Raw genomic sequence first — 13,857 nt, forward strand, 5'->3', positions numbered from 1 at the left:
TGAGAATGAGAGTTTATGCTATATAGCATTAACAAGTGAAAAAAAGGTCTTCTGATCTGATAACCGGTTATTTGTGATATTTCAGAAAAAATGTCAAGTAAAGGGTATTTTTTTTAAAGCCATAGAATTTTAAATTGCAATAAAACAACGATGGATTATTCGATTGACATGAATTTTATTTATCCGCAAGATAACCTTGTGGCATTACATTTTAAATATGATTTCTGGCATATGACCGCCACGGCTGGCTCGGATGTAGTCCAATCTGGACGTCCAATTTTCGACGACTTTTTCCAACATTTGTGGTCGTATATCGGCAATAACACGGCGAATGTTGTCTTCCAAATGGTCAAGGGTTTGTGGCTTATCCGCATAGACCAATGACTTTACATAGCCCCACAGAAAGTAGTCTAGCGGTGTTCAATCACAAGATCTTGGAGGCCAATTCACAGGTCCAAAACGTGAAATTAGGCGGTCACCAAACGTGTCTTTCAATAAATCGATTGCGACACGAGCTGTGTGACATGTTGCGCCGTCTTGTTGGAAACACAGCTCCTGGACATCATGGTTGTTCAATTCAGGAATGAAAAAGTTAGTAATCATGGCTCTATACCGATCACCATTAACTGTAACGTTCTGGCCATCATCGTTTTTGAAGAAGTTCGGACCAATGATTCCACCAGCCCATAAAGCGCACCAAATACATAGTCAGTTTTTCTGGATGTAACGGTGTTTCGACATACTCTTAAGGATTAGCTTCACTCCAAATGTGGCAGTTTTGTTTGTTGACGTAGCCATTCAACCAGAAGTGCGCTTCATCGCTAAACAAAATAAAATGGATACGTGCGCGATACGTATTCCGCACAGAACCATTATTTTCGAAATGAAATTGCACTATTTGCAAGCTTTGTTCAGGCGTGAATCTATTCATGATGAATTGCAAACCAAACTGAGAATAAATCACTTGACAGCTTTTAAATCGGTCGCCATCTTGAACAGAAATGCCAACTCAAAGTTAAAAAAAAAAAAAAATTACTCAATTTTGGCACAAAACGGCCTAAATCTCTGAAGATAATCTTCCGATCGGGACGAAACTTTGCACCTATGCTAACAGTCACCTCACGAAGACTTTTTTCGAGTTTAATTTTCCTAGAGGACTCACAACCGTAGAAAAGGTAATAACTTAATTTTGACACAAAATGGCCTAAATTTCTGAAGATACTCATCCGATCGGGACGAAACTATGCTCCTACATTGATACAGTCACCCAATTGTCTGTTAGCCATCATATATAATGCTATTATAGTGTTTACTGTTGCAGCTTCGATTTGAATAGTGATACTTGAATATCACAATAATTATTTCGAATACAAAACTTGCACAAACTACGTCTTTCGAGCATCTAAAAAACTGCGTGGACTTCGACTTGTCAAGTAGTTGACTTTTGATATCACAATCCAGAATAGCTCAGAAGATTTGATTAGATTGAACACACCACCTGCTGCCTACTAAAATCTATTTTATCTCAAACCACTCGAGTTTTTCTGAACGAATGTAGGTACTCGAAATTCATGCCTGCAGTTCGTTGAAAATGAATAAAAATGTATATGTCAAAAGCGTTGAGCTTACTAAATTGAAAATATTTATTTTATTCTTTATCTATTCATCTGAATCAGTTTATATCGCTGAAAACAATAAAAATAGGAGCAGGTGATTAATCTCATATCCATTAAATCAAGATTTTAAAGGATAATTTTGTTTTTTGATTGGTATATAACAGTTCTATTCGTCGAGTTCGAACTCAGTTGTTTGAAATCGATTACAGTAGAATATAAATAACAATGAAAGTTTTGGCCCTGCTCTGTTTGGGCATATCCCTATTTGACGTGGTATACAGTTTACCCAGTTTACCATTCTTCAACAGTGAAGAAGGATCTAAAAATGAATTCCTACATTCGTCACCCTATTCACCAGAAGATCTTCTTGAAGTGAGGAAGAGCCTCAATCTCTCTTGGACTCCTGATCCCGATGAATTTCTCAGTGTGGTGAGTAAGAAAAATAAATATCAATTAGCCATTTATATACACTGCGCAAAAAAATTAACGCACATTATGGAAATCTCAAATTTATTCTACAACTGAAGGTGTTCTCAATGATAATTATTTTTATCAGAATTATGCATGCATCTGTTATCCACTGTCAACGTTTTTCTTCAATACAGATGTTTTTTTCCAGCAGGAATAAAAAAATATGAGATTATCAGATTTTGAATGTATTGGCTCCATTCTGAAATCAGTTGTTCTCGATCAAATCTAGTGATCAATAGTTTTTCTTTCGTTTGATTTTCTACACTCGTTCGCTATGCAACGCGAAACACGCAATTTGACCCAAGAGGAATGTGCCCAAGCGGTAGTTTTGCGAGAAGAAGGGTGAACATACACAAGAATTGCAGAAAGGTTTGGAGTTTTCCATACAAGTGTGTCCAGAATGTTGCAGCGATTCAGGGAGACAGGTATGAATGTCCGAAGACCAGGACAGGGTAGACCACGGGTAACAACTGCCATTCAAGAACGTTACTTGAGAGTTTCTTCGTTGAGACAACGGTTTGCAACCGCTCGCCTCCTTCAAAATCAGCTTGAGCAAACTCATGGGGTGCAAATTAGCACTCAGACAATAAGAAATCGCCTCAGAGAATATGATTTAAGGCCTCGTGTCGCGGCAAGAGGCCCAGCTCTTACCCCAGCCCATCGAAGGGCGCGTTTGGATTTTGCGAGAGAGCATATCCATTGGGAAGAGGCTGATTGGGAAAGAGTTCTCTTCACAGATGAGTCTAGATTCTGCCTCTACTATAGTGATCGACGTTCCCTTGTATACAGACGTCCACATGAAAGATATGCTCAGTGCAATTTCCTGAAAATTTATTCCTACTGGTTCTTACATAACTTCGCTTTATGGATAGTAGATCCAAAGTGGCAAATAAATCTCGTTTATGACAATTAGTCTTGGTTTGTTCGTTTTGTTATCGGGTATTTGGTCAAAAGCTTAGTTACAAAATCTTCCATATATATGAACCCTACATAATCTAGGTAACTTAAAGAGCTAGATGCTAAAAATATATAATTCATCAAGTATAATTGATTAGGTGTTTCTTTAATAAATATCATTTGTTCAAAATTTTTGATTTTTCGGTTTATATTTATCATTCTTTTTCTGAACTGAGTGCAACTTTCAACATGAACTAATTCGATCATAAGAACCTTGCATTATTGATCCATAAATTGTTCTCGACCGAAATTTGGCGAGAGTTTTAATAGTGGAGGAAGTGTTTTCTCACTTCAATAGATGCAATTTCACAGAATGGAAAATCACCAACATCTAATCTTAAAGATTATTCATCAATCTAAATCTTTATCTATACTTTTGATTTAAGGAAATGTTGTTTTTCTTTACATTATTTATGCTTCGATATAAAATGAGGAATTTTGTCACGTAGGTATGTCAGAGATAACAGAAAAACAATACTATTTCACCATTATGATGTTATCTATTAGAGAGGAATTCGGAAAAAATACCTTAATAATTTATCAATTCACTAATATCAAAACATCAACAGATTGAATATTAAACTCTGCAACCACAAGAATGCAATCAGCCAAGGCATAGCTGAAGTCATAATAAACATAAAATTTTTGTTTTTCAGCCTGAACTCATAACCAAATATGGTTATCCGGTTGAAGAACATTTTACCACTACATCTGATGGATACATCTTAAGGATGCATCGAATTCCTGCCACCAAACCAGGAGTAACACCAAATAATCATGTTGTATTCCTTATGCATGGTGTTCTCATGTCTTCATCTGACTGGATAATTCTAGGACCTCAGAAAGCTCTCGGTAAATATGGCTCCAAAATTTACTAGTGGATGTCCTAAAATGATTAAAATTCCTTTCTCTAATTCTGCGGTTATTCCGTTTATCTTCCACATCTTGTAGAACAAAATCGTGCGAGAATATATCAGAAACGCACAGTTTTCATGGTTATATTTTATTATTCTATGTTGGCACTCCGAACTTTCCGCTACGGCTTTATCTGTCAATTCATCAAATTGCCTTAAAGAAATCAGTTCTGTCAACCAACATTTTTCAATGCAAAAATCACTAAATTATATTTATGGAGATATTTCATTAATTTCAATGAAAATGCAATGAATTAGAGAAAATAATGTATAATACTCGTACAGAAGGCTCATTCTACCACTCGTTCATTCCAAAACTCGCCACATCGTGGCTCGTTTTTGAATTTTGAACTCGTGGAAGAATATCAATGCCTTCTGCACTTGTATTATAAATAACTATTACAATGTAGAATTCTCCTCAATTTGGGTTATTGCTTCAAAAGCTTATTTGAACAAAATTATGAGTTTCATTCAAGATTTTCACAAATAATCTTGATTTGTTCCTAAAATTTCAGAAACTTAGCTATGACAAAAAGAAACAATATCTTGAAATTTTAATGCTTTGTAGATCACCAACGAAATTATACATGTTTATGGACAAAAAGTCTCACGCATTGTCCTAAAAAAATGCGCTCTTAAAATCTTGACACTCAATTCAATGAATTTCAGCTTATTACCTTGCCGACCAAGGTTTTGACGTATGGATGGGCAACGCCAGAGGTAATACCCAATCGAAAAACCACACTCATCTGAAACCATATCAAAGAAAGTTCTGGAAATTTTCCTGGCATGAAATCGCCACCAGAGATCTACCAGCTATGATAGACTACACCTTGAAAGTAACAAAGAAGAAAGCCCTATTTCACATTGGCCATTCTCAGGGTACCACCACGTTTTACGTCATGTGTTCAGAATTACCAAAATACAACAAAAAAATCATCGCCCACGTCAGTTTGGCACCGATTGCTTACATGAAGAACGCTTTCAGTCCTCTTTTGAGACTTGTCTCCAAATTGCTTGTTGTTCCAAAGGTGAGTCTCCTTGTATTCAATTGTTATAGGTCAGGACTTCATATTAGACATTGTTTTTTTATGTATTCAACTAAATGCTGATAGTTTTTATAAACTAACAAAATGCAGTAGACTCTGTCATGTTTTACTAAAAAAAACATATTTTGCTCTTTAAAAAGTGTTAAAATCCTCATATTTTTCAGACCTTGTTGAATCTATTTGGAATTGATGAAATCATGGCCCATAGTTCACTTATGCAAATGTTGGGAGACAATTTTTGCGCAGTGGGTGAAAGAACTGAGTTTCTTTGCAGAGATTTCCTTTTCCTCGTCACTGGTTTTGACCATGCTGAATTCAATGACACTATGCTTCCTGTTTTCTTGGCTCATACACCAGCAGGTGCTTCAACCAGACAGTTGTACCATTATGCACAACTCTTCAACTCAGGTATAAATTCTTATTTTTTTTTTAGTTATGTATTGATATTATTTTTTTATCATAACTGAAATAATTTTATACGAGTGTCAATAGATGAAGGGTGTTTTTTTTAGAGCTATAGAACTTTAAATTGCAATAACACAACGATGGATTATTCGATTGACATGAATTTTATTTATCCGCAGAATAATCTTGTGGCATTACATTTTAAATATGATTTCTGGCATATGACCGCCACGGCTGGCTCGGATGTAGTCCAATCTGGACGTCCAATTTTCGATGACTTTTTCCAACATTTGTGGCCGTATATCGGCAATAACACGGCAAATGTTGTCAACCAAATGGTCAAAGGTTTGTGGCTTATCCGCATAGACCAATGACTTTACATAGCCCCACAGAAAGTAGTCTAGCGGTGTTAAATCATAAGATCTTGGAAGCCAATTCACAGGTCCAAAACGTGAAATTAGGCGGTCACCAAACGTGTCTTTCAATAAATCGTTTGTGGCACGAGCTGTGTGACATGTTGAGCCGTCTTGTTGGAACCACAGCTCCTGGACATCATGGTTGTTCAATTCAGGAACGAAAAAGTTAGTAATCATGGCTCTATACCGATCACCATTGACTGTAACGTTCTGGCCATCATCGTTTTTGAAGAAGTACGGACCAATGATTCCACCAGCCCCTAAAGCGCACCAAACAGTCAGTTTTTCTGGATGTAACGGTGTTTCGACATACACTTGAGGATTAGCTTCACTCCAAATGCGGCAGTTTTGTTTGTTGACGTAGCCATTCAACCAGAAGTGCGCTTCATCGCTAAACAAAATAAAATGGACGTAGTGCGCGATACGTATTCCGCACAGAACCATTATTTTCGAAATAAAATTGCACTATTTGCAAACGTTTTTCAGGCGTGAGTTTAATCATGATAAATTGCCAAACCAAACCGAGAATAAATCACTTGACAGCTGTTAAATCGGTAGCCATCTTGAACAGTAATGCCAACTTAAAGTTATATACCTCGAAAAAAAACACCCGTTATATGTAAGAGTATATACAAAATTTATAAGGTAACATTCATTGACATAGATGAATGGAAGATTTGAAAATTAATCATCTCATTTTCTTGACAGGAAAATTCAGACAATATGACTACTTCCCCTTCAATTCACTTCACTATGGACCACTTCATCCAATCAATCCACCATCTTACAACTTGAAGAAAGTGAAGGCTCCAGTCTATCTTTTCTACAGTAACAATGATTGGCTTTCCCACCCGAAGGATGTCAAAACGCTCTGCAAAAAATTGGGCAATTGCAAAGCGCAAACATTGGTAGCTGAGAATAGATTCAACCACTTGGATTACGTTTGGGGAAACAACGCAAAACAGAGAATCTATTCAGAGGTTAAAGATGAGGTTTTGGAACAATCAATGAAGGAATGGAATCTGAAGAATTCGCTTCTTACAGATGAATTTGATGATGATGAAGAAGAAGAAGTTTATGAGGAGGATTATGATGAAGATTACAGTGATGATGAGGAATGATTTAAAATTAAATTTGTTGGCTTAATTTCTTTAAAATGTTGACTAAAATGCTGAAAAAAATGAGATTGTCATTAATGCTATTAAAACTATCTATACAACCATAAAAATAAGTAATATTTTGAGGTTTTAACGTAACTAATTTATTAAGAGAAAAGAATATCCATGGCTTTTTCTCCCAGTATTCACAAATAAGCACTGATATTGGTTAGACATTTTAACAATTTCTGAACGTTGTTGAAGCGTGTATAATTCCATGGCCTAACCTACTGAATACAAATGAAATGCCATTAGCTGTATCTTTTTTTTGAAATAGTCTTTGCATACTCGACAACAATATTGTCATCTCTGGAAATTAAAAGTTATCATGAACTTAGACTCTGAACATTCTCAATTTGGATCAATATTTTTTTAGAAATAGCAGTCAATAAAGCAAATTTGAAAAGACCAAAAAAATTTTACCCAATATTTGGATGTAAACACAATCTAGTGACATATACGAAATTATATATCTATAGGTTTGTGGTTATAGGATAGGATTATTTGAGTTTTCAAAACTTCACTTTCCATATGTAATGCAAAATTTGCTGAAATTGTCGTTAAACAAGCTATCCAATGATGCAAAAATATACTGGGTGTGCCATTTGAAATAAGGAAGTAGTAGTTTGTTTCCGGTATAACCGGAAGTTGTAGAGACCTGAAGATTTTAGGGAGAAAGATCATTGTCTAAAACCCCAATATGCAAATTTTCAGCTCAAAATTATGATAAGGTTTCCATAAACTTCTAATAGGCCATCCCGGTGAATCACCCTGTATATCGTATCATTATCAGGGTATACCTGGTGAGGAATTTCATGTGATTTCTTGAATTGGCAAAAGTCTAGTCTCCTTGGCCCACAATTCAATTCCTATGTGAATAAATTTGGTCAAAAAATCTAAACCGTAGATTATTCTTTTTATTCATAATGATAATTTTAATATACTCCTTAATAGTCTATTTTCCTTTACCATATTTCTTCTTACCTTAGTGTTGTTTCAATAACTTCTACAGTTTTCATAAGTAATTGCACAAGTGCATCAAAATTACCGTTAATTTTGCATGACAGCGTTTTGTCATAAAAACTGCATGAGTTCATTTTCATTTTTGGAGAAAGAGACCGACACCGAAGGTGGGGGGCTCTTTCTTCAAAAATGAAAATGACCGAATGCAGTTTTTCGAAGAAAACACGCTGGAATGCGAAATTATCCGGTCATTTTGATGCACGAGTGTAATTCGGGGGAATATTTCCCGAATAAACTGTTACATCACTTGTCAAACTGATTTAGAATGGAATTGCCATAGATTCGAACTGTGTAAGATGCATAGAAACTATGCATCTATGAACAGAACAATTATCGCAGTGCAGTTTCGCTTCCTACAATGCAATTATCGCTGTAATTTTCGATAATTGTTCTCCATATACATAGAATTTTTGACAGGAGGGAAATATTCGTAAGTAATTGCACAAGTGCATCAAAATTACCGATAATTTTGCATGACAGCGTGTTGTCATAAAAACTGCATGAGTTCATTTTCATTTTTGGAGAAAGAGCCCGACACCGAAGGTGGAGGGCTCTTTCTCCAAAAATGAAAATGACCGAATGCAGTTTTTCAAAGAAAACACGCTGGAATGCGAAATTATCCGGTCATTTTGATGCACGAGTGTAATTCGGGGGAATATTTCCCGAATAAACTGTTACATCACTTGTCAAACTGATTTAGAATGGAATTGCCATAGATTCGAACTGTGTAAGATGCATAGAAACTATGCATCTATGAACAGAACAATTATCGCAGTGCAGTTTCGCTTCCTACAATGCAATTATCGCTGTAATTTTCGATAATTGTTCTCCATATACATAGAATTTTTGACAGGAGGGAAATATTCGTAAGTAATTGCACAAGTGCATCAAAATTACCGATAATTTTGCATGACAGCGTGTTGTCATAAAAACTGCATGAGTTCATTTTCATTTTTGGAGAAAGAGCCCGACACCGAAGGTGGAGGGCTCTTTCTCCAAAAATGAAAATGACCGAATGCAGTTTTTCAAAGAAAACACGCTGGAATGCGAAATTATCCGGTCATTTTGATGCACGAGTGTAATTCGGGGGAATATTTCCCGAATAAACTGTTACATCACTTGTCAAACTGATTTAGAATGGAATTGCCATAGATTCGAACTGTGTAAGATGCATAGAAACTATGCATCTATGAACAGAACAATTATCGCAGTGCAGTTTCGCTTCCTACAATGCAATTATTGCTGTAATTTTCGATAATTGTTCTCCATATACATAGAATTTCTGACAGGAGGGAAATATTCGCTGTAATTTTCGGTAATTGTTCTCCATATACATAGAATTTTTGACAGGAGGGAAATATTCGCTGTAACTTTCGATAATTGTTCTCCATATACATAGAATTTCTGACAGGAGGGAAATATTCGCTGTAATTTTCGATAATTGTCCTCCATATACATAGAATTTTTGACAGGAGGGAAATATTCGCTTTAACTTTCGATAATTGTTCTCCATATACATAGAATTTTTGACAGGAGGGAAATATTCAACAAAATTTTCCAGTTCTGCTACTGGTATTCATTTCCAATACCTACACTTCCTTTTGAAAATGTTCTAGATGGCGAAGTTTTTGGTGATTCTTGGATTCAGTATAATTGGCCAAACTTCAGTGAATATCCACATAATTTCTCATAAAATTCAAGAAAGAAAGAAAGAGAAGTTTGGCTAATCTCTAGTTTGACCAATTGACATAATATGTGGATTCTTAGCGTCCCTTAGGTTATTGTTAGAAATCTTGTTATTGGAATTCATTTAAATTAATCAATAAGTTTAATCAAGAAAGAAATATATCAGAAATATAGGTTATTAATGTTTTACTACACAAATTTGAATGAAAAAAAATTTATCGAATACAAATTTCATACTTTTTCTTAATATTTTCATTTTATTGCACCTAACTTGTACTTGCAGGTAACCGAAGGTCAATATTGCAGTTAATGAACTATAAACAATTTTCGATGGTATCTAAGTATCGAATTGCAATTGATATCAACAGCTTTGTACTCAGCAATATAGAAAATATTTATTTTATTTTTTATCTGTTCATCTCGATCGAAAATGATCAAAATAGGATTAGATTAATCTCATATCAAGCACGTCAAGAATTTAGAGGATTATCACTTTTTTGTATATAACATAGCTTTCGGTAGATACAGGCCACAGTTTATAATTGCCAGAGTATAGAAGAAAGTTACACTTAAAGATAACATGAAGGTGCTCCTTCTGCTCTGTTTGAGCATATCCCAATTCTATGTGGGCTACTCTTTACCTAGTTTGTCACTCTACAATGATGAAGCAACACCAAATGAATATCTACATGCAAAACCTTACACGAGAGAGGAAATTTTGGAGGTGAAGAAACAGCTGAATCTCTCCTGGACTCCAGATCCTGATGAATATCTAAGTGTGGTAAGTGATTAAAAAATAACTTCACCCAAGACCTGAGGAGTTAAAACACATTTTTTCTCAAAAATTCGACTTTATTTGTCAACAAATGCTCTAACACTCCTTTCAATACCTCTTCTGAAGAAAGATTCGTCTTTGGTTTTGAGAAATACTTCTAGCTTGACAATCACTTCTTTATTAGAGCCAAATTTATTTCCCTTGAGCATTATTTTGAGGTCTAAAAAAGCCAGTAAACAATGGGGGCCAGATCTGGAGAATAAGCTGGGTACTCAAGCAGTTTGAAGAGCAATTCGTTCAGTTTTTCCATGGTTTGTGACAAGGAGCATTTTTTTGATGAAAGAGAATTTTTTTCTTTTGCATTTGAGGAATATTTTTCTTCATTTCTGCTCTCAATCGATCAAATCACGTTTTGTGTCATTCACTGCTGATAGTTCTACCATCGTCGAGATAGTCAATGAACAATATAACGTCCTAAAAAGCAGATGCCAGTAAAGCAGTGCTGAGGTTAAATTAATCCTAAAATTTTTGTTATCTAGCCGGAACTCATAACCAAATATGGTTATCCAGTTGAGGAACATTTTACCACTACATCTGATGGATACATCCTAAGGATGCATCGTATTCCTCCTACCAAGCCAGGAGTTACACCCAACAATCAAGTTGTGTTCCTTATGCATGGCCTTCTCATGTCTTCAGCCGATTGGATCATTTTGGGACCTAAGAAAGCCCTAGGTAACTATTCCTCAGGAAATTTTCCCATAAGTCCTCAAAGTTGTCACTGAAAATACTAAGTGCTCCATGAATAAATCAAATGAATTCAATAATCGAAAATTGCAACATCTTAAGAAAATTTTGAAACACCTTTTAGATGACGTTTGTCCTGAGAAACAATCCTTCAAATCTTGGTACTTAATTCTGACAAGCTGTTTATTACTTATACTTAATGATACCTAAAATTCAATGATTTTCAGCTTATTACCTTGCCGACAAAGGTTTCGATGTATGGATGGGCAACGCCAGAGGTAATACCCAATCGAAAAACCACACACATTGGAAGCCATCTCAATCAAAATTCTGGAAATTTTCTTGGCACGAAATCGGCACCAGAGATCTACCAGCTATGATAGACTACACCTTGAAAGTAACTAAGAAAAAAGCCCTATTTCACATTGGCCATTCTCAGGGTACCACCACGTTTTACGTCATGTGTTCAGAATTACCAAAATACAACAAAAAAATCATCGCCCACGTCAGTTTGGCACCGATTGCTTACATGAAGCACGCTTTCAGTCCAGTTATAAGACTTGCTGCCAAATTGATGTTTTTGCCGAAGGTAAGCCTTAGTAGTAGTCAATTGAGATATATTAAGGTTTTAACTTTATTATTATAAGTTTGTTTAATAATCCTGATGAGATATTCTTATGATATCAGCTTCCTATCAATGATCTTACAAAATACTACTTTCCTACTGCAAAAAAACATTTTCTACTTATCTTTAGCCCAGCACTTGGGAAGATATTGATCTTGTAGGAATCACAATGAAGGTTGATATACTCATATAAAGATCAAAATCAGATCAGTTCATTCATAATAAAATTGCTATCTTTATCGAATCACAAATTCTTCACCTTATCAAAATTTTCGCAAATTTAATCCTCTATTTACTTCTGATCAACCAAATTAAATCTTTACGTGTTTTCTATGAGAAATTAAAATGATATTTTTTACGATCGATACGAATTACATACTGCTAAATTCCTTATCAACGTCTTCATAATAACAGATTCAATTTCATTCAAACTGAACAAAAATAAAACAATAAAACTAGCCCAACAAACCGATTAAATATTCATGATAATGGCTAATGTATCAATGAAATGATTCTTCCCTGAATAATAATCACTGATTACGGTATCGTTCTTTAGAGAGATTTGCAGCCCACAACGCCATCAAGCGGGCTAGCAAAGACTAACCACAACAGTACTTTTCGACTCATTTCTAATGCCACTTAAATTATTTTCAGACTCTGTTGAACATATTTGGCGTGAATGAAATAATGCCTCATAGTTCTCTGATGACAATGCTAGGAAATCATTTTTGTGCTGTAGGACAGATAACTGAGTTTATGTGTAGAGACATTCTTTTCATTATCACTGGTTTTGATCGTGCTGAATTCAATGACACCATGCTACCCACATTGTTGGCACATACACCAGCAGGTGCTTCAACTAGACAACTGTATCATTATGGACAACTGTTTAACTCAGGTATGAATATGTTTTTTTAGTTTTCTCTGTAATTAGCTACATATATTTCTTTACTGCCTGAATCACCTTTCAAGACGAATCTAGCAAACTCTATTCTTGATCTTATTTTGGTGTCTTCATCTAGACTGTCAGTTATCCAGCATCTCAAGTACTTGAGTTTTTTTTACTTGTCCTATGCACTGGTATTTAGAATCATGTTGGCTGTTTTGCTATTGGTCTTCGATATAATCATGGCCTTCCAAGTTTATTGGCAAGGATAAACGAGAGATTTTATTTGTCTTTTTATTGACAGGAAAATTCAGACAATATGATCACTTCCCTTTCAACTCGCTACACTATGGACTTCTGCATCCAATCAATCCACCATCTTACAACCTGAAGAAAGTGAAGGCACCAGTCTATCTCTTCTACAGTAACAATGATTGGCTTTCCCACCCAAAGGATGTTGACACGCTCTGCAAAAAATTGGGCAATTGCAAAACGCAAACATTGGTTGCTGAGAATAGATTCAACCACTTGGATTACGTTTTGGGAATACACGCCAAAGAGAGAATCTACACACAGGTTGCAGAAACAATTTTGGAAAAATCGTTGAGAGAATGGAATATTAGGAATTCTTTTGGTGAAGATGAATTTGATGATGATGATGATGATGATGAGGATGAAGATTATGATGATGAAGATTAAGTTGTGATAATATTTTAAGATTTTATTCCCTCAATTATTTTGCATTCTGAATGGAATACTCAAAATAGCAGGATGATTATGAATGATATGTACATATAAAATTTTTTACGTCATGTCTTATTTTATACAAAATAAAGATTATGGAATTTTTATACTTATCTATAGAGAGATTTGTCTTTGCTTTATAAATACACTCCAACCTCGGCAATTATTTCATAATTTCTCTGAGTTGGATTCCTAAGTCATTAAGAGTAGGTGGATGATTGTCTGAACTTCTCAGCCTTCTATTGAGGTTGTCTCAAACCTGCTCAATCGGATTGAGATCTGGACTTCTTGCTGGCCATTCCATTCGAGAGACTTCAACCTCTTCAAGGTACTCCTGAACGATGCGCGCACGATGGGGTCTGGCATTATCGTCCATAAAAATGAAA

The 13,857-nt window shown here is 35.3% G+C and overlaps 2 protein-coding genes across 2 annotated transcripts; both read left to right on the plus strand.

Moving 5' to 3' along the window:
- Positions 1-1,794: 1,794 nt before the first annotated feature.
- On the plus strand, positions 1,795-7,087 carry LOC123684207 (lipase 3-like). Its single transcript, XM_045623376.1, has 5 exons — positions 1,795-2,045; positions 3,701-3,896; positions 4,628-4,989; positions 5,172-5,415; positions 6,537-7,087. The coding sequence occupies exons 1-5, from the start codon at positions 1,842-1,844 to the stop codon at positions 6,947-6,949; spliced, it is 1,419 nt and encodes a 472-aa protein (XP_045479332.1). The 5' UTR covers positions 1,795-1,841; the 3' UTR covers positions 6,950-7,087.
- A 3,137-nt stretch (positions 7,088-10,224) lies between these two features.
- Positions 10,225-13,592, plus strand: LOC123684208 (lipase 3-like). Its single transcript, XM_045623377.1, has 5 exons — positions 10,225-10,475; positions 11,009-11,204; positions 11,444-11,805; positions 12,496-12,739; positions 13,032-13,592. The coding sequence occupies exons 1-5, from the start codon at positions 10,275-10,277 to the stop codon at positions 13,424-13,426; spliced, it is 1,398 nt and encodes a 465-aa protein (XP_045479333.1). The 5' UTR covers positions 10,225-10,274; the 3' UTR covers positions 13,427-13,592.
- The last annotated feature ends 265 nt before the right edge of the window (positions 13,593-13,857 follow it).

Source organism: Harmonia axyridis, chromosome 7 (assembly GCF_914767665.1).
Source record: "Harmonia axyridis chromosome 7, icHarAxyr1.1, whole genome shotgun sequence".
NCBI lineage: Eukaryota > Metazoa > Arthropoda > Insecta > Coleoptera > Coccinellidae > Harmonia > Harmonia axyridis.